This window comes from Phragmites australis, chromosome 8 (assembly GCF_958298935.1).
Source record: "Phragmites australis chromosome 8, lpPhrAust1.1, whole genome shotgun sequence".
NCBI lineage: Eukaryota > Viridiplantae > Streptophyta > Magnoliopsida > Poales > Poaceae > Phragmites > Phragmites australis.
In genome coordinates, this window is record NC_084928.1 from 23,927,220 (window position 1) to 23,949,179 (window position 21,960).

At 41.5% G+C, this 21,960-nt stretch overlaps 1 protein-coding gene across 11 annotated transcripts in view; it reads right to left on the reverse strand.

Annotated features, from left to right (window-relative positions):
* LOC133926819 (protein SWEETIE-like) overlaps nucleotides 1-21,960 on the reverse strand; it is a 59,434-nt gene that overhangs the window by 20,555 nt on the left and 16,919 nt on the right. For all 11 annotated transcript variants that reach the window (XM_062372934.1, XM_062372933.1, XM_062372932.1 and 8 more), the window contains 17 exons: nucleotides 20,148-20,234; nucleotides 19,971-20,064; nucleotides 19,253-19,321; nucleotides 19,030-19,152; nucleotides 18,872-18,943; nucleotides 18,676-18,780; nucleotides 17,088-17,176; nucleotides 16,340-16,496; nucleotides 15,675-15,824; nucleotides 15,210-15,259; nucleotides 14,987-15,086; nucleotides 14,812-14,868; nucleotides 5,258-5,325; nucleotides 4,559-4,652; nucleotides 3,721-3,944; nucleotides 3,457-3,604; nucleotides 3,284-3,352 (listed from right to left, as the gene is read on the reverse strand). In XM_062372934.1, coding sequence (XP_062228918.1) covers nucleotides 3,284-3,352; nucleotides 3,457-3,604; nucleotides 3,721-3,944; nucleotides 4,559-4,652; nucleotides 5,258-5,325; nucleotides 14,812-14,868; nucleotides 14,987-15,086; nucleotides 15,210-15,259; nucleotides 15,675-15,824; nucleotides 16,340-16,496; nucleotides 17,088-17,176; nucleotides 18,676-18,780; nucleotides 18,872-18,943; nucleotides 19,030-19,152; nucleotides 19,253-19,321; nucleotides 19,971-20,064; nucleotides 20,148-20,234 — 1,756 coding nt within the window. The remainder of the gene's footprint in view (nucleotides 1-3,283; nucleotides 3,353-3,456; nucleotides 3,605-3,720; nucleotides 3,945-4,558; nucleotides 4,653-5,257; nucleotides 5,326-14,811; nucleotides 14,869-14,986; nucleotides 15,087-15,209; nucleotides 15,260-15,674; nucleotides 15,825-16,339; nucleotides 16,497-17,087; nucleotides 17,177-18,675; nucleotides 18,781-18,871; nucleotides 18,944-19,029; nucleotides 19,153-19,252; nucleotides 19,322-19,970; nucleotides 20,065-20,147; nucleotides 20,235-21,960) is intronic.

A 21,960-nucleotide genomic window follows, 5' to 3' on the forward strand; every position in this document is an offset into this window, starting at 1 on the left:
ACCATAATTTATGGAGTACGAGACGTACTCACACTTGACAGGATATAAAAGATGTAATAACTGAAGGTATATAACTTGAGAAGTGATCTCGTACTCCGCAAGTGTTGTAAAAGATGTAATGAAGGCATCCGCAATAATAAAGCTTACAGGGGATTATTTGCATAAAGGCAGAATTTAACAAAACATTTAAGAAAAGCGAAAGTAAATAACTGAATAAAAAACACCTCAAGAATTAAACTTATTAACATAAACTACCTCAACTGAAGTTGACCACCTCAAACAGGGTTCCCACAACCATGAATGAACCACCATCCCAAAGTTATCCATCCCAAACCATTACCCGTGAACTCTAATCATGTGGTGCTCTACATCAACTGCCTGTGGGAGATACGGAATAAGTTGCACTAACTGCGGTGTTTAATTGCTTTTTGACCCTCAAATGTCCCCTCTGTAATAACGACAACATTAAGTTATGACATTATGTTTTGTTATCATCTATGAAGTCTATATATTGGGTGTTGGTCTTTCCTTAGACCGGTCCTTTGACCCTCAAATGTCCCCTCTGTAATAACGACTATTCACATTAAGTTATGACATTATGTTTTGTTATCATCTATGAAGTCTATATATTGGGTGTTGGTCTTTCCTTAGACCGGTCCCGACAAATACACCTCACCAAACTATTTACCATGGTTTTTATGGTGGTAAGGCGAGGCGCGGCGACCCACCCCATTCCAGCCGTTGAGGCACTTAAGGTGTGCGGCGAGATGACGCCATATATACATAAAGAGTATCCAGACTAGAGGGAAAATAGGAGAAAAAAAAAGAAAAACAAGAGACGGACCAGTTTAGGGGTCAGTCCATTCAACCTAGCAAGCCCACTCAACCTAAGCCAACACATCGTCTTCTCCACCCACCTTTGATTCGATTCTAGCTCCTTCACCCACACCTGCTCAGGATTCAGCTCCTCCACCATATATTCCGCCTATCACCCATGTGTATACTCGTCGCACCACGGTTCCCTCCAATCTTCCATCCATTCCCACCTCATCGGCCAGTCCTGATGCTCCTGTCTTTACTGATTCTAATGTTGTTGATTATCAGGAGGCTTCTGGTATTTCTTAATGGTAGTCTGCTATGTGTAAGGAACTTGTTGCACTTGATCGTATAGGAACTTAGGATCTTGTTCCCTTACCATCTCATGCTATTTCTATCACATGTGAGTGAGTGTTTAAAATCAAGATAAAGTCACATGGTTCTATTGAGAGATACAAAGCTCGTCTTGTTGCCCGAGGTTTCCAACGGACTAAGGGTCGAGATTATAATGAGACATTTGCTCATGTTGCTCATATGACCACAGTTCGTACTTTGATTACTATGGATGCTACTCGTTCTTGGATTATTTCTCAGATAGATGTTAAACACACCTTCTTCATGGTGACTTGCATGAAGAAGTCTATATGCAGCCACCCCCAGGTGTTGATGCTCCTTCAGGATATGTTTGACGTCTTCATCGTGCTTTATATGGCCTCCAACAAGCACCTCGCGCTTGGTTTGAGCGATATGTTTTTATTATGCAGGTTGCTGCTTTTTCACCTAGTGATCATGATCCTGCTTTATTTATTCAATTATCTCCAAAAGGGCGTACTTTGCTTCTTCTATATGTTGATGATATGTTGATTACAGGAGATGATATTGAGCATGTTGCTCATGTGAAGAAGCAACTCAATAAACAGTTTCAGATGTCTGATTTAAGCCCTACTAATTACTTCTTGGGGATTGAAGTGTTGACTTCTGGAAAGGGTTTCTATCATTATCAATCTAAATATATTCAAGATCTCATGACTAGCTCAGGCATTACCGATACTTAGCCAGTTGCTACACCTATAGAGCTTCATTTGCAACTACGTCCTACTGATGGCACACCTCTTAAGGATCCCTCTCGATATCATCGAATAATGGGTAGTCTTGGTTATCTCACTGTTACCAGACCTGATATTGCTCATGCAGTTCATATTTTGAGTTAGTTTGTGAGTGCTCCAACATTTTTGCATTTTGGTCATTTGTTTTGGGTATTACGTTACTTGAGGGGGACATCATCTTAGTGCTTGTTTTATACCCGTTCTAGTTTGCTTCGGCTTTATGCTTACTCAGACTCCACTTGGGCGAATGATCCGATAGACCGTCGTTCTGTCACTGTTTATTGTATTCTTCTTGGTATTTCACCTCTTACATGGAAGTTTTTGATGTATAACATTCCAGTACAGAGGCAGAACTTCAAGCTCTTGCTACTACCACCTCAGAGATTGTATGGCTTCGGTGGTTGTTGGCTGATTTTGGCGTCTTTTGTGAAGCACACACACCTCTTCTATATGATAATACTGGTGCCATACAAAGAGCTCATGATCATGTGAAGCATGAACTCACAAAGCATATTGGTGTTGATGCTTCCTTTACTCAGTCTCATTGCCATCAGAAAACTATTGCTCTTTAGTATGTGCCCTCCGAATTTCAAGTTGCTGACTTCCTCACTAAAGCACAAACTCGAGAGCATCATCGACTTCATTTGCTCAAACTCAACATTTCAGAGCCTCCTATACCACCTTGAGTTTGAGGGAGGGTGTTAAGTATATATCCAGCCCATATATATTCTAGGCCCAAGTTGGCCCATCGCTAACTCTATATATTGAGAGCCAGTCTTATGTATGGTTCTCTCTCTCTTCCCACAATTCCAGTCAAGGTAACACTTCCCATCGCCCCCAATGCTCCCTTCCACATCAAGAAGCGCCACCTCAACTCCTCCGCTCCTGTCAACCTACTTCGCTCCTCCACGCTCCTTGCGAGGGTGGCACAGCCAAAGAAGGCGGGAGACAGCAAAATCAACCGGAGATGGACAAGTGATGATGAAATCAAGCCGGAGGAGGGCAAGCAACAGCGGCAGACCGTTGAATCGAGACGGAGAAGGGCGGGAGAACGAAATCAAGCCAAAGAAGGAATACATGTAAGGCGATGAGGCGACGCCTTGCCCCTGTGGCGACTGAGTTGTGCCTTGTCGCCTAGATGACGCCTTAAAAACCATGCTATTTACTACACATTCACCTAGTTTTAAATGGCATTAAGTATGCACAGTTGACAACCCATGTAGGCAACCAGTTATTTTATGTCCTAATGCAAGTTTCGGGTGTTTGTCTCATTTTAACTATAGATGGAGTGATTAACATCGCGGTACATGACTAGATTATGTATTTATCTCCAAGCCACAACTCAAAATTAGCTGAGATACCTTGTCCATAATCAAACATAAAAGCTTTACGCCTATCGGTTGCATCCCTTCAAACTGTCCAGTACTTATCTGCCACACAAAGGTAGTGATCAGCCTTCAATTGGACAAATTTGACCCAAATCTTCTACCAATAGTTCTACGGTTAGAACTTAAAATCTGATTTATGTTTAGACCTGATATGAAAGTGAGACCAACTCCTGTAGCTTAAGCACTAGCCAATCATTTGACAAATGAGTCCCTTTAGCTATTGCGCTCCTTGCCAACAAGAGGTCAAAATGAGCTGGTTCTGCTCCAACTGCAATTGGTACATGACTAACACATCTGTTTTCATACAAAAAAGAAATCATTGCAATAATAATAAGTGAGAAAATGCACATCTTCAGGACAAATTGGCACTTGATTGAAGCCAAAAAACAATGCATCAGTAGCAAACATACTCTGCTGCAAAAACCCTGGTGCGATATCTGAGGTGCATATTTCTTTGAGGAAACTGGCTGGTCCTAGAAGCAGACCAGTTTACTTGCTCCTGCTTTGAGCTGGAAATCATATTGTCATCATCTTCTCCATAGTATACATCATTCTCAGATGTACTATCAAGGGGATTATGTCCAGAACTGGACAGACCTTCACTTGTGTTTCTTGTAATTGATGTAGCAAGAACCTAAATGATATCGAAAAATAATGACATAAGTTTGCCAACTCCAAAACAAAATTTCCACCTGAAAAATCATGCACTGATGAAATGAAGGAACTAACAAGACTCTGATCCTCGTGTATACTAGATGAATTATTAAGTTCCAAAAGTAACCAACACAAAAAAGATCAGTGTACGATTCAGAATTCAAAGGCAACAAATGTCAAGGGGCATATATTCCAAAAGCCTTTCATCAATTGATGATAATAAACAGACTGTACATAATTTATCCAGTGTGAATGTAAAGAGGGAGATACTATGCAGAATAGAGATGCTAGAATTAAATAGTACAAAAATCATGCTAGTTAAAACAATCTAATGAATTGGCACCAAAAAACAAATGACAATAGGAGCATGATTTTTGTATGCAAACAATAGGAACATGATTAAGACTTCACTTACTAAATTGTCAAAATTAAGAAATGATATGTGATACTCATCACAAAATTAATCATTGGAACTCATATGTGCATTCATCTTTTCATGTTGCTATCCTGTGCATCTGCATCTACAGCGGGAAATAATATATGCAAACCACTACATGTTACACAATATAGATGCAAAGTATGTACTAAACATACCATATTTCGCAAAACTGCCAACCACCGAGATGGATGTAGTGGACATGATGTATACAGTAAGCGAATAATAGTTGCACGAACCAACATCGCTATTCTACACATTTAAAAGTTTAAATGATTAGCATCATTTCACAATTCAAAGCAACTTTTCACAAATGAAAGTTAAACTGGACAATTGAATTAAATTTTAATAACAGAGAAAGTAATGACAAGTGAACATTAAATAGGATACAAATTATCGAATGTGCGTGTAAAGAACAACAAGAACTCCTTCAAAGTAATGATTTAATAGAACTCTTAAACCAAAATATGTGTCAGCAATTCAGTCACGTACAACCATTGAATTAAAGGTGACACGATATATAACATAATGGTTCGCTGGAACTACAGATGCATGCCAATGTGCACTGGTGGCATTGTTCCCAATGTTATGCACCAGCCCCACAGTTTGATAAATACAGATATAACAGAAAACATACATCCAATGTATCCCGATGCAGTGGATGCATCTGAGAGAGCAAGATAAATTCCAAGTCCACTGCCTTAAGACATCTAAAACGGAAATACAACATCACAATTGGCCAGTAATACCAAGTGGGTACTTGGAAACAGCAAACATTATAATTACACATAGATACCATTTTTCACCATAAGGAAAATAATATAGTGCATAAAATATATGCAAATAAAATAACGTACTCAGAATCAGTTTCCTCATCAAGCATCCTGAATAGATTTTCTTCAATGTTCTCATCAACCATTGCAGCCTGATAAAGAAGATTCAACGATAAATAAAACAAGAAAATTATAATTGCATAGAAATCTTTCAGAACAGAAAAATCTAGTTTAAAGACGCATTAGATTGACCATAAAGATGTCAGAAAAATTATATTAGAATTTAGAATAACCAAAAATACTGATATTTACAAGTGGAAGAGCTAGATTTAGTTAATTAATAAATTGGCCGTCCATCAAAGTTATAAAAGAATGAAATAATACCACTGATTAAATAAAGCATTGAAAATTATGGTGACACAATGAATGTTAACTCAACTAAAAGAACTCAAATCTTGCTGAATACGCATGTATAGACTTTTATATAAATTTACTAGCATCCAAAATAGTACAGTTTGTTGAGAAAAAACATGTTAACTGTAGAACAGAGAAAATTATCAATAACAAGGCTTCATGGGTGTCCTAAGAATTCTATCCGCATGAACAACAGGAGAATGTGAATATAGAGAGAATGTGAATATAGAAATACAGAATATCCAGACTACTGAAAATCTAGCAATCTAGTGGATTTATTTACTAAGGCCTTGCCCGCTTCTACCTTACGAGACAGTTGTTTTCTTCAGAGAAGATTTAGTCTGCGTATGCTATCATCTTTGTATAACATCTTGTACTTTATTTCTTGATTAAGTTTTATACCAATGAGTTTTGTCAATTGAAAGTTTTTATGAAGTAACATGTACAATCACAAACCACGCAATCTATATAATCTTTTCTCCAAATTGATTCTTTAAATTGGGCCTTGAAAGGATTTTTAATGAGGCATATGCATAGCATCTACAAGTGTCCAACGGGAGTGCAGTGGAACAGTTCCTTTGGATGTTGACACTTACCTAAAGGATCATATATGGCAAAAGCCCATGAGGCCCATTAGTATCATAGCCTCACATGGCCTTACTATATTGAAGGCCTGTTCTAGTGTGCGTGTTTTGTGTTGTTGATCTGGTCTAGGTCCGGAACACAACCATCACTAAAAAAATCACATTATGTAGACATCTCCTTTCTATAAAATATATACTTCCATTAATCCATTTTGTACTGCGAGTACAATCTTGTGCAATGATTGTATATTACTGCACCTACTGTACCTTATTTATTGGAAATTTTAGGTTTTTGCTGTTGCGTCAATTACAGCTTAGACATTTGCTACTGCTTTTGTAATATTCAGGTTCATGCCACCGGTTCCAAAACTTTTTAGGCTCATGCAACCAAAGCTCTGGCGTCGTCTGGTCAAACCATTTGACCGTGCCAAATCACCTTGTTACCCTCCGTCACCCTCTTTTGTCTTCTCTCTCGGACTCTCGTCACCTCTCATTTCCTCTCTCACACCTCTTCCTGGCCCCACCACCACTATTGTCTCTTTCCTTCTCTTCCCCCTCCCATGTAAGCTTCTGTTCTTAGTGGTGAGTGCTAAAGGAGCCACGCCATGCAAGGCACGTTTGGTTCTCCTCCCTTGTCACCCTTCCATCCCATCCTTAGATTCAAAATTGTTAGGAACAGCAATTGAGAAGGAGAAGCGGTGAGAGACAGCATGGCCAGGGGGAGCCAGAGGCGATGGCAGGCCAAGGCTGGCCAACCGAGTGTGCAGTAGCGAGCATGAGCAACAGGAGACGCGCTGTGCAGGGAGGAAGAGAGAAAGAGAAAACCAGCAGCGGCGGCTGGCTGGATCAAGACGACGTGCAGAGAGGAAGAGAGAGAGAAAACCAGTAGCGGCGGTTGGCTAGATCAAGACGAGTTGCATCATCCAAAAAAACCTAGCTCTAATACCATGTCAGGAATTGCAACATGTATTCAATGTGTCGAAGATTAGTTTCTGACAATATATCCGTAATTGACTAGAGTACTTTCGAGATCAGGGATTGAACACGAATCATGATACGCAATGTAGACAGGTTCGGACCCCCGGTTGAAATAATACCCTACGTCTTGTATGGATGATGATGTCTATGTATATCTCGAGTATAAGTAATGTGTCTAGACTTATTACAGGGAATAGATCGGATCTAAGTTAAACTAAGGATGATGTCACCGAGTATCTTCTATGATCTTAGTGCTTGTGTCGAGTTGCAGATGCATAAGTTTTTTTCCTCCTCGGAGATCTGGGTCCCCGCTTTATACAAGGCTGATATGCCGCCTCCTATCCAACTGTAGTCTATAGAGAGTTCTTCATCTTATCTACCACGACAAAGCAGATGAATCCGACTTGGATACTAATCGTTCTCGAGTTAATCGACACCTTCCTAGTATACATCTTTTATATTTCCGGGTGTATCAGGTATCGCAGATTCGGTTCCATAGTATCCGAAGTTATTATACATGCGCACGGTATAACCTGTCCATATACAGTATAGTCCTTATGCGTATATATCCCATAGTTATATATTTGACACAACGGTTGCCCCATGGGGACAATATATAGAGTACATGAGAAAGTACAAGATAAGGAGTCTAGTAGTACAGGGAAAGGACTTTAATAACCTATACGTAAAAGATAAGGACTCTATTCCTAACAAAAATAAGACCATTTCACGTACATAGCTAGGGACAAATGAATATGTAACATCCCTTTTTCACTCTCTCCCCCTCTCCGCGACACTGCCAGGTGGGCCCCGTTCATCGGCTGCCTTCTTCAACCTCACATCAATTCCCTTGCAAAAACAGCACCGACATCAAAAGACCCGTCGATCCCGCACCAATTAATGGCACTAAAACGCGAATTAGTGCTCCCTGTTGGAAACCGACGGCCACAAAGGGAAGACCCGCACCAATTCCGCGAAGATCCTGAGCAAGAAACAGGGAAACCGACACAAATTCCCCCTGCCGCCGTTGAACTTCTTTTTGTTAGTCGTTGAATTCTTACTCTTGGTAGTAGCTGAATTCTTACTCTCATCGAGAGAGGATGACACTAGGAGTTGGGGCAATTTTTCCTTTATTTCTCACACAAATGCCATACCAACCTGAGGGGTTGCGGATACATATTTATAGGCCCATGGCCAGCCAAGTATATGCCAAGATGCTAGTCTAAGATGCTGTCCTAGATGCTGTCCTCTAGTCTAAGATGCTGGTCTAAGATGCTAGTCTAAGATGCTGTCCTAGATGCTGTCCTCTAGTCTAAGATGCTGTCCTAGATGCTGTCCTAGTGTCCTAGATGCTGTCCTAAAGCATATGGGCAGCAAGACCACCATGTGACAGCCCCACAAAGACCATGTGCTGCACAAGGACTTATCCCATCATTCTCCCCCTAAGTCTTGTGCGTCGTCTTATGGGAAGATTGAACCATCCCGATCCTGGAGCAGAGCTCAAGGAACTTGAGCCTCCCAAGAGGCTTGGTGAGCAGGTCCGCAAGCTGATCCTTGGTGTTGATGTAGCTCGCCTTGATGCTCCCTTCCTCCAAACAGCCTCGGATGAAGTGGTACCTCACCCGGATGTGCTTGCTCCGTTCATGGAAAACGGGGTTCTTTGCCAGGGCTAGAGCGGACTTGTTGTCCACCCTGAGCTCCACCGCTCTAGTGTCTCTGCCGAGGAGATCACCAAGCAGTCGAGCGAGCCAGAGCGCCTGAGTCGAAGCGGTGGAGGCCGCTATGTACTCGGCCTCGCAGCTGGACAGGGCCACCACCTGCTGCTTGACCGACTGCCAGCTAACGAGGCACTTGCCGAGGAAGAAGAGGATCCCGCTTGTGCTCTTGCTGGTGTCGATGTCGCCGGCGTGATCAATGTCGCTGTACCCGACGAAGTGTGCCGCCCCAGGGCACCTAGGGTAGTAGAGGCCGTGGTCGAGAGTCCCCGCAACGTAGCGGATGATCCTCTTCACAGCCTGCTGGTGCTCCGTCGTCGGTCGCTGCATGAACCGACTAACGTAGCCGACGGAGAATGCCAAGTCCGGCCGTGTGTGGGCGAGGTAGCGAAGGCTCCCCACAAGACGCCGGTACTGCGTAGCGTCCACCTCCTCCGTCGTGCTGTCGCGGCTCAGCTTCAGCCTCTCCTCCATCGGAGTGAGAGCTGGGTTGCAGTCGGTGAGCCCAGCTAGCTCAACGACGCGCTTGGCGTAGGCGGTCTGTCGAAGCGTGATCCCGGAGTCATCCTGGTGCACCTCGATCCCCAGGTAGGAGAGAGGTCCCAGGTTACTCATCTGGAAGGTGGCCTTCATCTCTTCCTTGAATGCCGCCACCTCCGCATCCTTGGTGCCGGTGATCACCAAGTCGTCGACGTAGACACCCACCAGCAGAGCAGTTCCTCCACTGCCCTGTCGGTAGATGGCCGCCTCGTGTGGGCTTTGCTCGAAGCCCATCCCTTTTAGCGTGGAATCCAACTTGGCATTCCACGCCCTCGGTGCCTGCCGCAAGCCATAGAGGGCCTTGCGCAGGCGGAGCACCTTGCCCTCCTTGCCGGGGATCGTAAATCCCGACGGCTGGTGCACGTAGACCTCCTCCTTCAAGTCGCCGTTAAGGAATGCCGACTTGACGTCCATATGATGAACACGCCAGCCCTCCTGGGCAGCTAGCGCAAGGAGGAGTCGCACGGACTCCATCCGTGCCAGGGGAGCGAAGGCGTCGTCGAAGTCGACCCCCTCCTGCTGCACGAAACCTCGTGCCACCAAGCGAGCCTTGTGCTTGACGATGGCGCCGGCTTCATCCCTCTTCAGCTTGAACACCCACTTAAGGGTGATCGCTCGGTGACCACGAGGGAAGTCAGCAAGCTCCCAGGTGCGGTTCTTCTCAACCGCATCCATCTCCAACTGCATCGCGACGCGCCATGCCGCGTGTCTCTCGGCCTCTGCAAACGACCGAGGCTCGCCGTCGTCACACGCAAGGTGCAACTGCGCCTCCAGATCGTGAGGCACCAGTCCCGGCACCGGCTGGTCGCCGAGAAGGTTCTCCATCGTACGGTACCGCAACGGCTCGCCGTCGTGGTACGCGTCGATGCGCTCCTCGTCGTGAGAGAGCGGAGTAGCGAGCTCAACCGGGCTGTGCTCGACACGAGCTGGTGTTGGAGTAGACGTGCCCGGAGAGGTGCCTGTCGGTGCTGGAGTGCGTGGCGTTGCCGGCTGTGGTGGAGCCGGTGAAGAACTCATCGCAGCCGAGGTCCTGGCTGGAGAACGTGGTGCTGTCGAAGTAGCAGGCGCCGGGGTCGGTGGAGGCTCAGGGACTGGGGTAGACACGCTCGTCGAAGAAGAGCTGCCTACTCCCCCAGCTCCCTCGAAGTGGACGTACTCGACAGTGAAGTCGTCGTACGTCGGAGCCGATCTGTCGTCCATCGCCTTGTCCCACGCCCATCCTCGCCCTTCGTTGAACACAACGTCGCGCGCCGTGTGCACACGCTGTGTCTTCGGGTCGAGGATGCGGTAGGCCTTCGAGCCCTCTGCGTAGCCGATGAACACTCCCGGAGTGCTCCTGTCGTCGAGCTTGCTGATGTGGCCAAGCTCCTTGGCGAACGCGAGGCAGCCGAAGACCCGTAAGTGGGAGACCGCCGGCTTGCGCCCATGCCAAGCCTCGTACGGCGTCCTGCCGTCGAGCGCCTTGGTAGGCGAGCGGTTGAGGATGTAGACAACGTCCTCGTCCCGCTCCCTCCCCTATAAAAGCCACCCCACCAAGACCCCTAGAACCTTTCCCACACCACACCGCCTGTTTCCCCTAACAAACCATCGCGAGATTGCCACCGGAGCACCATTGCTGATGCACAAGAAGTCCTTCGCCGCCCCTCATCGTCGTCTCCTCTTCGCATTCTGCCACTCACCGTCGAGTTCCACACACCGCCACCCCGGATCCAAGCGCCCAAGCCAAGCGCCACCGCGAGTAGAAGCCGTTGCGTCTCTGCTGACAAAAGTCGAAGAAGGCAAGGTTCGAACCGTCCGATATGTTTTCTGCGGTCTAGATTAGAAATAAGAATACCTCTTTGATGATCTAGATATTGGTTGTCCGATCCACGATTTACAACATAGATTTAATGAACCTTATCCGCTTCAGTCTCGCCTAGTCAACATGCCTCGTTAGCACGCCACATAGGCGATTGTGTCCAACGTGTCGCCTAGTTAGCACCAATTTGCCTCGTCAGCATCACAGTTAGGAGGTCGACATCATAATTGGGCAATTAAACCTTTTCCTTTAGAAAAATAATTCACGAAATTCCAAAAATCGTAAATAGGTTTTCTTATTAGAAAAATTAGGTAAAATTCATAAATAAATTGTCAAATATGATTTAATGTGTTTTATATGTGTTCTAGGTTTTTATTTCAGTATAATAATATTTAATATCGCTTTTAGTGTTAAAAAATACAAATAAATTTAAAATAAATGTTTTAATTTTGGAAATAGTTTTAGAAAATCTATAATTCTAGTAATATTTTAATTAGGTTTTCTTTAGTTAAATAAATGTTTATAATATGTTTTAATGCAAATAAAATTTGTTTTAATTCCTAAAAATGTAAATAAATTCTAAAAATTCCGGCTAATCTTTTAATTAGTTTTATGTCATAATAATTCTGAAAAATTATAAATAAATGTTTTTGACCTTTTAGAAATTCAAATAAATTAAAGTAAATTCCAGCCCGTTAAAATAGTTTTCGCATCATAGCTCCGATTTGATCGATTCTTACACCTAAATCTTTCTAAAATCGTGTTCTAGCTAGCCTTAGTGTTTGTTTGTTATTTAGCTTTGTTTGGTGCTTGTTCTTAGTACGTTGTTCTCTCCGCGTGTTGACAATCCTGTCCCTGAGCCGTTCAAGAATATTCAAAACCAGGACTTCGAGGATTTCGAGCAGCTTAACAAAAGGCAAATGTCCTTCAACATCTTGTACCTAGTTTTGTAATGTTTTTGTTTTACAAATTGCATTCTTGTCAAATATGTGCGATGACCTATGGTAGGGTTTACTAATCTTTCCTGACATTCCTTATAACCATAATATGATTATCATGGTATGGGTACAACATGCCTAGTCATGCTTACTTATGGGTAGTATAGGTAAATGATGAATTTGACTAATGATATATGGATCATGATGTTAACTTCGGTAAAAGTGCTTGGACACATGGAAAGTAGGGTCTAGGCAAGAGTTGGCATGTTGGTTGACCTGTGGATGTGCTCCAGGCAATTATGGGCTTGTTGGGATAATGGTGATTATCCTTTTTTGGGATGACGGTGGTCTTGCCCAGATCATGTTAAAGACCGGTTCATGGAGCGACCATGAAAACAGTACAACCACAAGGCTTATATGGGTACGGATTGGTCAAGTAATTGGATGTTCTCCTAGTAGTGTATGAGTCAGATAGATGTGTAGAGAAGGGATACTTCATGGATCTATCAGACACAAGAGGGGGCTTCTGGAGTAGAGGGTTACTCCCACGATGATGAAACCTCGATGGGCAAGTACATGATGGGAGACTATTTGGAAAGGCCTTGTAGTGATCTCTCGATACACACCTCGAAAGTATGTAAAGTACCAATAGATACCGACGAAAGAGTTAATCACGACTCGTGGATAAAGTGCACAACCTCTACAAAGTGAAAACTGATATATCAGTCATGCTCACGGTCATGAATGGCATAGACCCTCACATGATTAGTCGGGTGGTTTCATAATGGTTTTTGGTTGATTTTGGTGGGTCACAGCGGTGGGAGCTGTGATTCAAGTTTGGTTTTGGTTAGAGGTGGATGGAACCTCGGTTTGTGGAGCAAAGTGATTGGAACCTTGGCTCAAATTTTAGAGATCATTCACATAGTAAATAGGTTGCTTTTATAAATGTACTACTAAATGGCATTTGTGCAAAGAAACCCTGAGTTAAGTCTATCTTGATATTGGCCCACATGTCACATTTTCCTACACTTGTTGAGTATTCCATGTACTCACACTTGCTATACTCAAACAATGTTACTCAGTCGGGAAAGATTTTAATGACTTCGAAAGGATGGCGCATTCTAGGATGTGTTCTCCATCGATTGCCTGTGGAGTCGCCCAGTTGAAGATGAGAAGGGTGACGACGAGAGATGGACAGGGTAAGAGACGAAATGGATAACGACAGAGAGAGATGGCCGAGGTGAGAGATGAGATGGGCAGCAGTGAGAGATGACCAGGGTTTTTGGAATAAGTTGGGTTGCCACGTCAACAAAATAGCCATGGTGATGGACAGAATGAAACGGTGGTGGCATAAACTAATCATCTTTTACAAACCAATGGCATGAGTCTAATTAATTACAAAAGCAGCGACAAATATCTAAACCGCAATTGACACAATAGCAAAAACCTAAATTTTCCTTTATTTATTCTCTTTCTTTATGAGCAACTTCCAATGACATATTTTCCAGAATCTACACTAAGTTTGAACAATTTGTCTTGTTGCCATGCACTATTTACTTTTAGAACTGAACCAAAAAATGCATCTTGAGAATATATATGATGAGTGCCAAAAAAGGGGGAATTTTTTTTTTACCATTAAGATACCGCAATCGTTTTTCGCATGATTCTAATTTGCTACTCGTTCATTAGATGCTTGATTCTTTTTGCAATTGTCATCAATTTGACCATTAACTGACAGAATTTGAATAAAAGAATGCCAAAAAATTTATCATTACGTCAGGGATTTTCTCCGCAAGTAACAAAAGGTACACCCAAGGTTCTAAATAGCTTGCTATAGCTGTGTTATAGCTCCGTTATAGCTGTTTTTGGCCCCAAACACAAAGCGAGACAGTCCAATTTACCGCTATACTAGCTACAAGCGCAACAGTTCCAAATAGCTCCGCTATCCTACATTTGTACCAACAGACTTAATTAGAAGCCCAAATGTATCTCTTGTAAGCCTCAAGTATGAAAAATTAGCAGGATACCTTATCTTCCTTTTCTCCAACATTCACTTTTCTAGTTGATCGATACTTTTCAGTAAGAATATTATTATTTGGTCTTATATAGTATTAAGCATATTATAAAGCCTCATAGTTTTATAATTTCTTCGAATGTGAGTTACATTATTACATATTTCACATTTTTGCACTTTTTTAATACTAAAACACGAAGAATGATAGCTTTCGCGTTAGCTAGCGATAGCTATTGTAGCTTTTTTGGGACCCTGCAGCGAAGCTGCAAAAATCGCAATTTAATTACCTTGGGTACACCCTATGTGTATATCATTGCTATTTGTGGCTGTTGGACCTATCTTCTCTAAGTAAAAAATGCCTGCTAACTGACGGCATTTGGGCTAAAATGGCAATTAAGTGGCAAAAACAAACAAGCACCTAAAGGAGTGGCAAAAAGAAACATGCAAACCAAGAATCAGGTTCAGGAAAAGCAAAATTGTACCAAGAAAACAATACAGCGTTCAGAAATAATACTCCAGTTTCAGCATTATGTAGTTATTTAGGCACCGCATACACGAGGAGAAAAGTATCATACATGAGAATATGCTGACTGAAACTAGCTACTGTTTGGCATTTGAACTTAAGTAAAATAAAATCTCTCGGTTTGCAGGCCTTACCGGGTCTCGTTCAATCAGATGACGCAGTGTGGACACTGCCAAATACCTTAGGCTCGGCTGTTATAAAAAATATTCCACTATGAGAGAGGAAATGCTAATAAGAAAGCAAACAACAGCACCTATTCCACCATGAGAGAGGAAATGCTAATAGAAAGCAAACAACAGCACCATCTACCTGTCTTGAGTTAAGGGTCGGAATAAGACCTTGAACATGGGAGTGCACAGGAACAGCTTGAGGAGCAAAAAGAACGAGCTGCTGAGCAAATCTAACTGATCTGCAAGTTCCATTAGATTTCATGTAAAACATTACAGAAAATGCATTCAAGACTACTTACTTTGACACCTCCTAAACAGCTGTTTGTCAAATAAAAAGGCAAGTTGCTATCTTCAGTACGTACTCTAAAAGTGTAGCCATTTCATTCGAGGAACTTATCTCTGCAATGACAGACTGAAATTGGAAAATAAAAAAGGAGTCACATGAACCAATTTCTTTAGAGATGAAACAAGAAAATTAGTTGAAAGACACATGTCTATCAAACACAAAGAGTACTCCCTCCATTACTAAGTACATGTCATTATAGCCTCGAGTATGAGGGCAGGCATAAGGAGAATGGCAGATCTTTACCTTATCCAATATACTCTATACATAGTCCCCAAAACAACAGCCACTCGTTTCGAAAAAGTGCTATAGTTTACCAAATGGTGGAATGACATGTATTACTTATTAATAATATGAAGTCTAGAATGATAAGAATCCAGTAATTAAGGGGGTAACTGTAGCCAGATCTTTTGGAAAAGTAGGTTGGATCTTTTTCTTCTGGAATAGGGGTTACAGCAGAATGTTGCAGTAAAAATAGTCCAACCTTGCAGCGCGAAAAGAATGTGCTACCAGGAGCAAGCTCAGGGCCAAGAACTGCTACTATTGCATTGATAAGATGACCAATTCTCTGTCTAAGATCCCCGTATCCATTTTCTTCCGAGAGAAGAATCTCCATAGCAAGGAAAAGTGTCCCCTGTGTAACAAGATATCAAAGCACCCATTACAAGTTTACAGTCAACAGTACAAGGACATGATGTTTCAAGCTTGTCGCAACCAAATAAGGCACAAAAAGTGACATTAAGAATTTATTCCAAAACAAATGAGGTTTTCAATCTGTATGCTGGCAAGAGCACAAAAGATCCTTATGTGCCTCTTTCAGTTTCATCAAAGGATGTCTCCTGGTTAAATATAGTGTGCCCCCTCAGTAGAAAAAAAAAAGTAGAGCAAAGATTTGTAGGAAATTAAGGATAAAATAGGATGATTAGGTGGCTCTTTACAGGGTAGTCAGATGGGAAGGTAATTAAGATGGTTATAAGAACAGTACCAGAACCCTTTTCACCGCCAGTGTATCTGCTATTATTTCCTCACATTTACAAATGCCAAGCTCATGCAAAGCATGGCTTCAGAAAACTATTACTTGTAAACTTAGTACTCTAAAAAATAATGCTGCACTTACAACACCAGAACTTTTTTTAAGGGGTACAATACCTGAACTTGGGAGACGTAAGACAAACCAGCAGCTTCAATGGTTAAAAGAAGAGCATGCAGTGACCACAACTGCAGATTGGAATTAGAACTTTTACTCAAATGAGATAACGAGTTCACAGTTGGGGTAACCAGGGTGGATAATGCCATTCCTCCAGCACTGCATCAACATAAACTACATCACTGCAATGACCTCAATGTGTCAAACATACTCAAGCCACTACAAAGTTTCAAGCCTAGCAGGCACAAAAGAGTCATCAAATTAGATAAACGGTGGAATGGAACATTATTTGTTGTATCATGGTTTTAAACTCAAGAATAGCATACAGGTCAAGTAGAAATACATTGAACTAGATAATTCACTTCGAAGATAAATGAGAATAGTCGTCAACACTAAGAAACTCATTTCCATAGAGATCAAAGTTGCTTTCCGTAAACAGTCGCACAGATGAATGGGCAAAAAACTAATGGCTCGTAAGCTTCTCCAGCTTTTACTTTAGAATCAATCCAGGCTCATCTCAGAAAGAAAACAAGATACTTGAGACAAATTTCAACAAGTATGTTAAAAACATTCAAATCCACTTCCAAGGAAATGAACTAGTACGTCAATCCATGTCAACAATAGGACATAATGAACAAAGTAACATAACTCAAACAAGCATGCACATATATGCCTGCACCCTATGGAGATAAACTAATATTTCACGGAGATTCAAAATTAATAAAACAAAGATGTCTTGATATACTGAACCTTCGATGGATGCAGCCCAGTGAAAGCACAACCGATGCTATATTGCTGAGATCTGTTGCTGTTATCAGCTCTCCAAGAAGAGAGCGAGCCTAGCAAATTGAGAAGTTACTTCCATCACTAAAAAGAAGAGACTGGGAAATCTATCAGGGATTCAGGGGAGAAAAATCAAATGCCCCATCTCATCCAGATGAAGCATGAAGAGTACAAACTATTTATATTGATATAAAAAGTGTGTAAATTACAAAAGATAAAACATACAAGATTTGCTCAAACCCAATCAATTAAGATGAGAAAAGAATGGAATTGGTGCTTCAAAACTGGATTACAGTTTTGGGAATTGCCAAACATAGAACATGCTAGAAAACTGAATAGCAATTTTGAGAATTTTCACTCTATAGAACATGCACAATGACTGGTATAAAAATGTGCATACTATAACAATGCAAATTATATTTCTTGTAATTTTAGTGCATGTATATATGTTATGTGCTGGAATTACTGTTCACCGACGTGTACTGTAGTGTCAATGCTGTATCGCGAGTTTAGTAGATGTTATGTCAGGACATCAAGCTTGTTATTTAACTAGGAGATAAGTTTGGTAGGAGTTAGATTTGATTTGGTTAGGAGATAAGTTTGATTTAGTTTCCAATTCAATAGGAGATAAGTTTGATAAATTAGGATTTGGAGTTGATTTAGGATTGTAATCTTCCATCTATATAAAGAGGCAGCCGCATATCATTGTAATCAAGCAAGAAGAATAGATTTAATTCCCAGTCCCATTCTCTAGTCTCCATCAATATATTATCTCCTCAATCTATGATCTAGTGCATTTTTGGCAGAGCTCCCAAAACAGCTCCCAAAGTGGAATCAAGAGGAGCTCTGTCAAATAGTAATTTTCAATTTTTAGCTCCCAGAGTGGAATCCATGGAAATGATTCCCTAAAATGAAATAGATGTTGGGAGCTGAAAAAAGTAGTTTCCCCTGATTCACTTCCCATACAGAATCACTTTCAGCCACATAATCACTTTTCTCATATAATCACTCCCTCCAGAGAATTTGGATCAAAGAGAGTTCTACCAAACAGGCCCCTAATGCCTCCCTTAGCAGCTGATGCCCCTCGGCTATCCTCTCAGTGGATATTTACCCTAACAATACAGGGTAACTTGGCCTTGTGACTTGGCATGATTGATTAGGCAACTGCACTCCGCTTGACCACTTGTGGACCTTTTTCTTTATCATTGTATTGTATAAAGTCTTGTCTATACTCACTAGGCCAGATGCTGCTCATGTTAGCCAATGCTCATACAGTTTTGGTTATGGAAGTTGGCAGTAGCCACCAGTTTTGGTTGATGGTCTGCACACATACTTTGAGATCGCAGCATTCCAGGAATCATCTGGTAAGGGTCTACAAGAACTAATAAAAATGGAATCTTCAATTTTCAGAGAAAAATGAAAAGATCAAAAATCTAGTGACAAAGAACAGAATCAACGTTTTGTATAGTAGTAAAAAGATATATATGTACAGTAAATAAATATTAACACTAAGAAATATTAACAACAAATACAAAACCATAATGAAGACACAAACCATCCTTGCAGTGAAGATATCATTCCCAACTCGTGCTAATAAACCGAGACCCTCACATGCTGCTCGCCGCTGTGCTGTAGAAGTTTCAGTCTCTGCTAAAATGCCCTGAAGCAGCAATCGTGTTAAATTTGAAAGAGAAAAGAAAAGTGAAGGGGGCATGTAATTACAGGTTCTTAAATACAGTGTATCACATCACCTTGAAAATGGATTGGATCATACTTAATATATCGATAGGCAATGATTGAGCACCACGTAAAGTGAGCAATTCCTGGAACATAGCATGTACAATATTAGAAAGTAAGGGAGTAAATGATATTGTTGGAGCTCAGAATACATAACAAATATGAGAAATACCTTTAACCCTGACAACAGAGCAACACATGCATTTGTAACAAGAAACGTAAACCACAAGTGCTTCTTCCCAGACTTGAGGCACTGGTCAAGATTGTTCAAGAGTCTTATCTTGGTAGTGTTGTCCTGTCAGTGGATGTGTTAACATTAAATTCTAGAGAATCATCCAGCAGAGAGAGAATTTTCAAATAAAAAGGTAAGTGGATCCCTGAAGTTGAGAGCGCACCTGACATGCAAAGATGGAACCATAACACAGAAGCATCTGATTGACGAGCATTTTGCTAACCGATTCTGGCTTCATATAAGAAAAAGAAACGAATTATTCAGAATCTGCACTGACCAGTGAAAGTCAATGGCATACACATGGATAACTGTTCAACGGTAGGAAGTGTAACTGAAGTTTGACTAATATATACTACACGTCACTAACGACTAATCAAAATCCTTAATGACATTATAAAGATAATGCAAGCTGGAAAAAATGACATCTGTGTGTAAATGACAAGTGTTCCTAGGGTTCACTTGTCATCCTCAGATAGGATGCTATTTTCTAACCACACATCTTTGCAGTGTTACCAAGTCAATTTTCCCTTATTATGCTGTCACAAGAAAAAAAAATGCAATTCAGGGACGAATGGTAATGTACTCCCAGTTTGGACATCTAAGGGGGTTCAAGGTGTGCATGTGTCACCTTGTCATCGAAAAAAAGGGGGGAGGGGGAGGGGTTATTTAAGGTGCATATTTGTTAAATACAAAAAAGGGGGAAAAAACCTTACCCTATTTACTAATGCTAAATAGTTTCTTCCAGAACCAGTTCGCATTAGTTCAGAAATGGCCTAGGGTAAGGGAACAATTTCTCACTCTAGATGCGTAAATCGGTAGTATCAATAGTTTTGAGCAAGCATAAGCATATTGACAGTTGGGCTAAATCAGAAGACAGCTACCTGAGGAAAGTTGCTGATTTCATCATCCCACATGCATGGCAGAAATCCGTCAACACCACCATCAAAAGCACGTAGTTCATCCTCAAATGAATCCCTGTTAGACAAAAATCCATCAAAAATATCAAATGAAACCAGAAAATTTGCAACACCTCAGCACAAACCCGTACTCACAAATACCTTCCAGGTATCCACGGGCCCAGAGACACGTCTCTCTTATCCAGCAAAAACTTCAAGCATGAACTTTCTTCCCATCCAGAAGGATCACTAGGTTCATCAACCATAATGTTAAATACACAGAACAAAAGGCAGGTAATAGAACATTCCAGAATGGGATAAGGGATTTTAATATTAGCTGGAAAATATTAAAAGATTAAACTCATGCCAGCGAATTCCAATGTTTTTCATCAAAAAAAGAAAAATTATTATCAACAAGGCAATTATGCACAGATGTCCTATCATATCAGGAGTTCATGTGGGTAGGTTCAGATGATGAAGTGCATCTGAATAAAAGAAGCCTCATATGGAGTAATTGAAAATCAGGAATTGAACCAAAGACCACAGTAATACAGATACAAAGAATTCCTGTCGCACACAATAAAGTCAAACTTCTTGGCAACGCTGAGGAAAAAACGATAAGCCAAAATTGCATTATAAGACCCTAGACAATATGAAGTCGTGCAATAAAGATCTAAAAAGTCTAATTTGTTTATTTTAACCCCTCTGATGTCCATCTATGTGAAACACGGCCCCTTAGCCTGATTTTGTTCATTTGAACACATCTACTATTTGAGTTCATTCTTAAACTTCAGTAATGAATGCTGGCATAGACATTACTTAAATCAATGGGGATTGTTAACCTAAAACTCAAATGTGTCATTTCTAAGTGTGCACGAAAAATATAATTCAACACAATTTTACATGCATATTGAGTTCCTGAATAGATAGAACTACAGGCAATCACGCCAGTGTTCTAAAATAAGTAATGCATTCTAAAACAAATTAGGTTGGTGTATTCAATAACATTGGCATTTTAGTGTCCACATTTCAATTATAATGAAAAATATGTTGTCTATGAATAATTTATGCATAGCTTGCCAGCCCCAGTTGAAGTTTAGCTCATCCTCATGTAAGTACGCGGCATGTCTGGAGACTGGGATTTTGGTTTAGAGACCAGCACATTTTGCTGATCCTTTTTTTTCTCGAACCAGTAGGAGAGTTGTCCATCATTATATTAAGAAGAAGAAAAGATCAAATACAAAACTAACCTAGCAGGGCCAAACACACATAGAGCGCACACACCCCAGAAGAAAAGGAAGCAAAAAGAAAAGGGAAAGGAATACTAGAAGAGGAATTACATATGCCACAACGGAGGGAAGATGCCCCTAGTGTCTATGGCTCAAGAAAACGACCTAAAAACCAAACCACACTCAAGACCAAAGGGATTCCAACTCAATGGCTCCTGCTGAGCACCAAAGAGCAGATTCATCTCTAATGCTCTGAACCAGAGGAGATACACTAGGGCTTCTTCCCTCGAAGACACAGTCATTGCGATGTTTCCAGATGAACCATGCTACCAACATGACCAAGGAATGGAATCCCTTTCTCCACCTTGAGTCAACCAAAAGCGTTGCTTGAAACCACCAATTTTGGAAAGACAGATGGTTTTGGCTCACGGGCATAGACTGCACTAGGCCAACCAATTGTAGGAACTGCATCCAAACTTCTTTAGAGAAAACGCAGTCGACCAACAAATGTGTGATTGTTTCATCCATCTGATCACAGAGGGGGCATCTTGTAGGATGAGGTAGACTTCGTCGTGCGAGACAGTCAGCAGTCCAACAACGGTTGTGGCAAGCCAACCAAATGAAATATTTTACTCTGGGAGGTGCCCATGATTTCCAAAGCCTCTGCCAAGGTTCAAACTTGGTGCTACCCTCAAAGAATGCCTTATAAGCCGATATGGAGGAAAAGATGCCGGATGCAGTAGCAG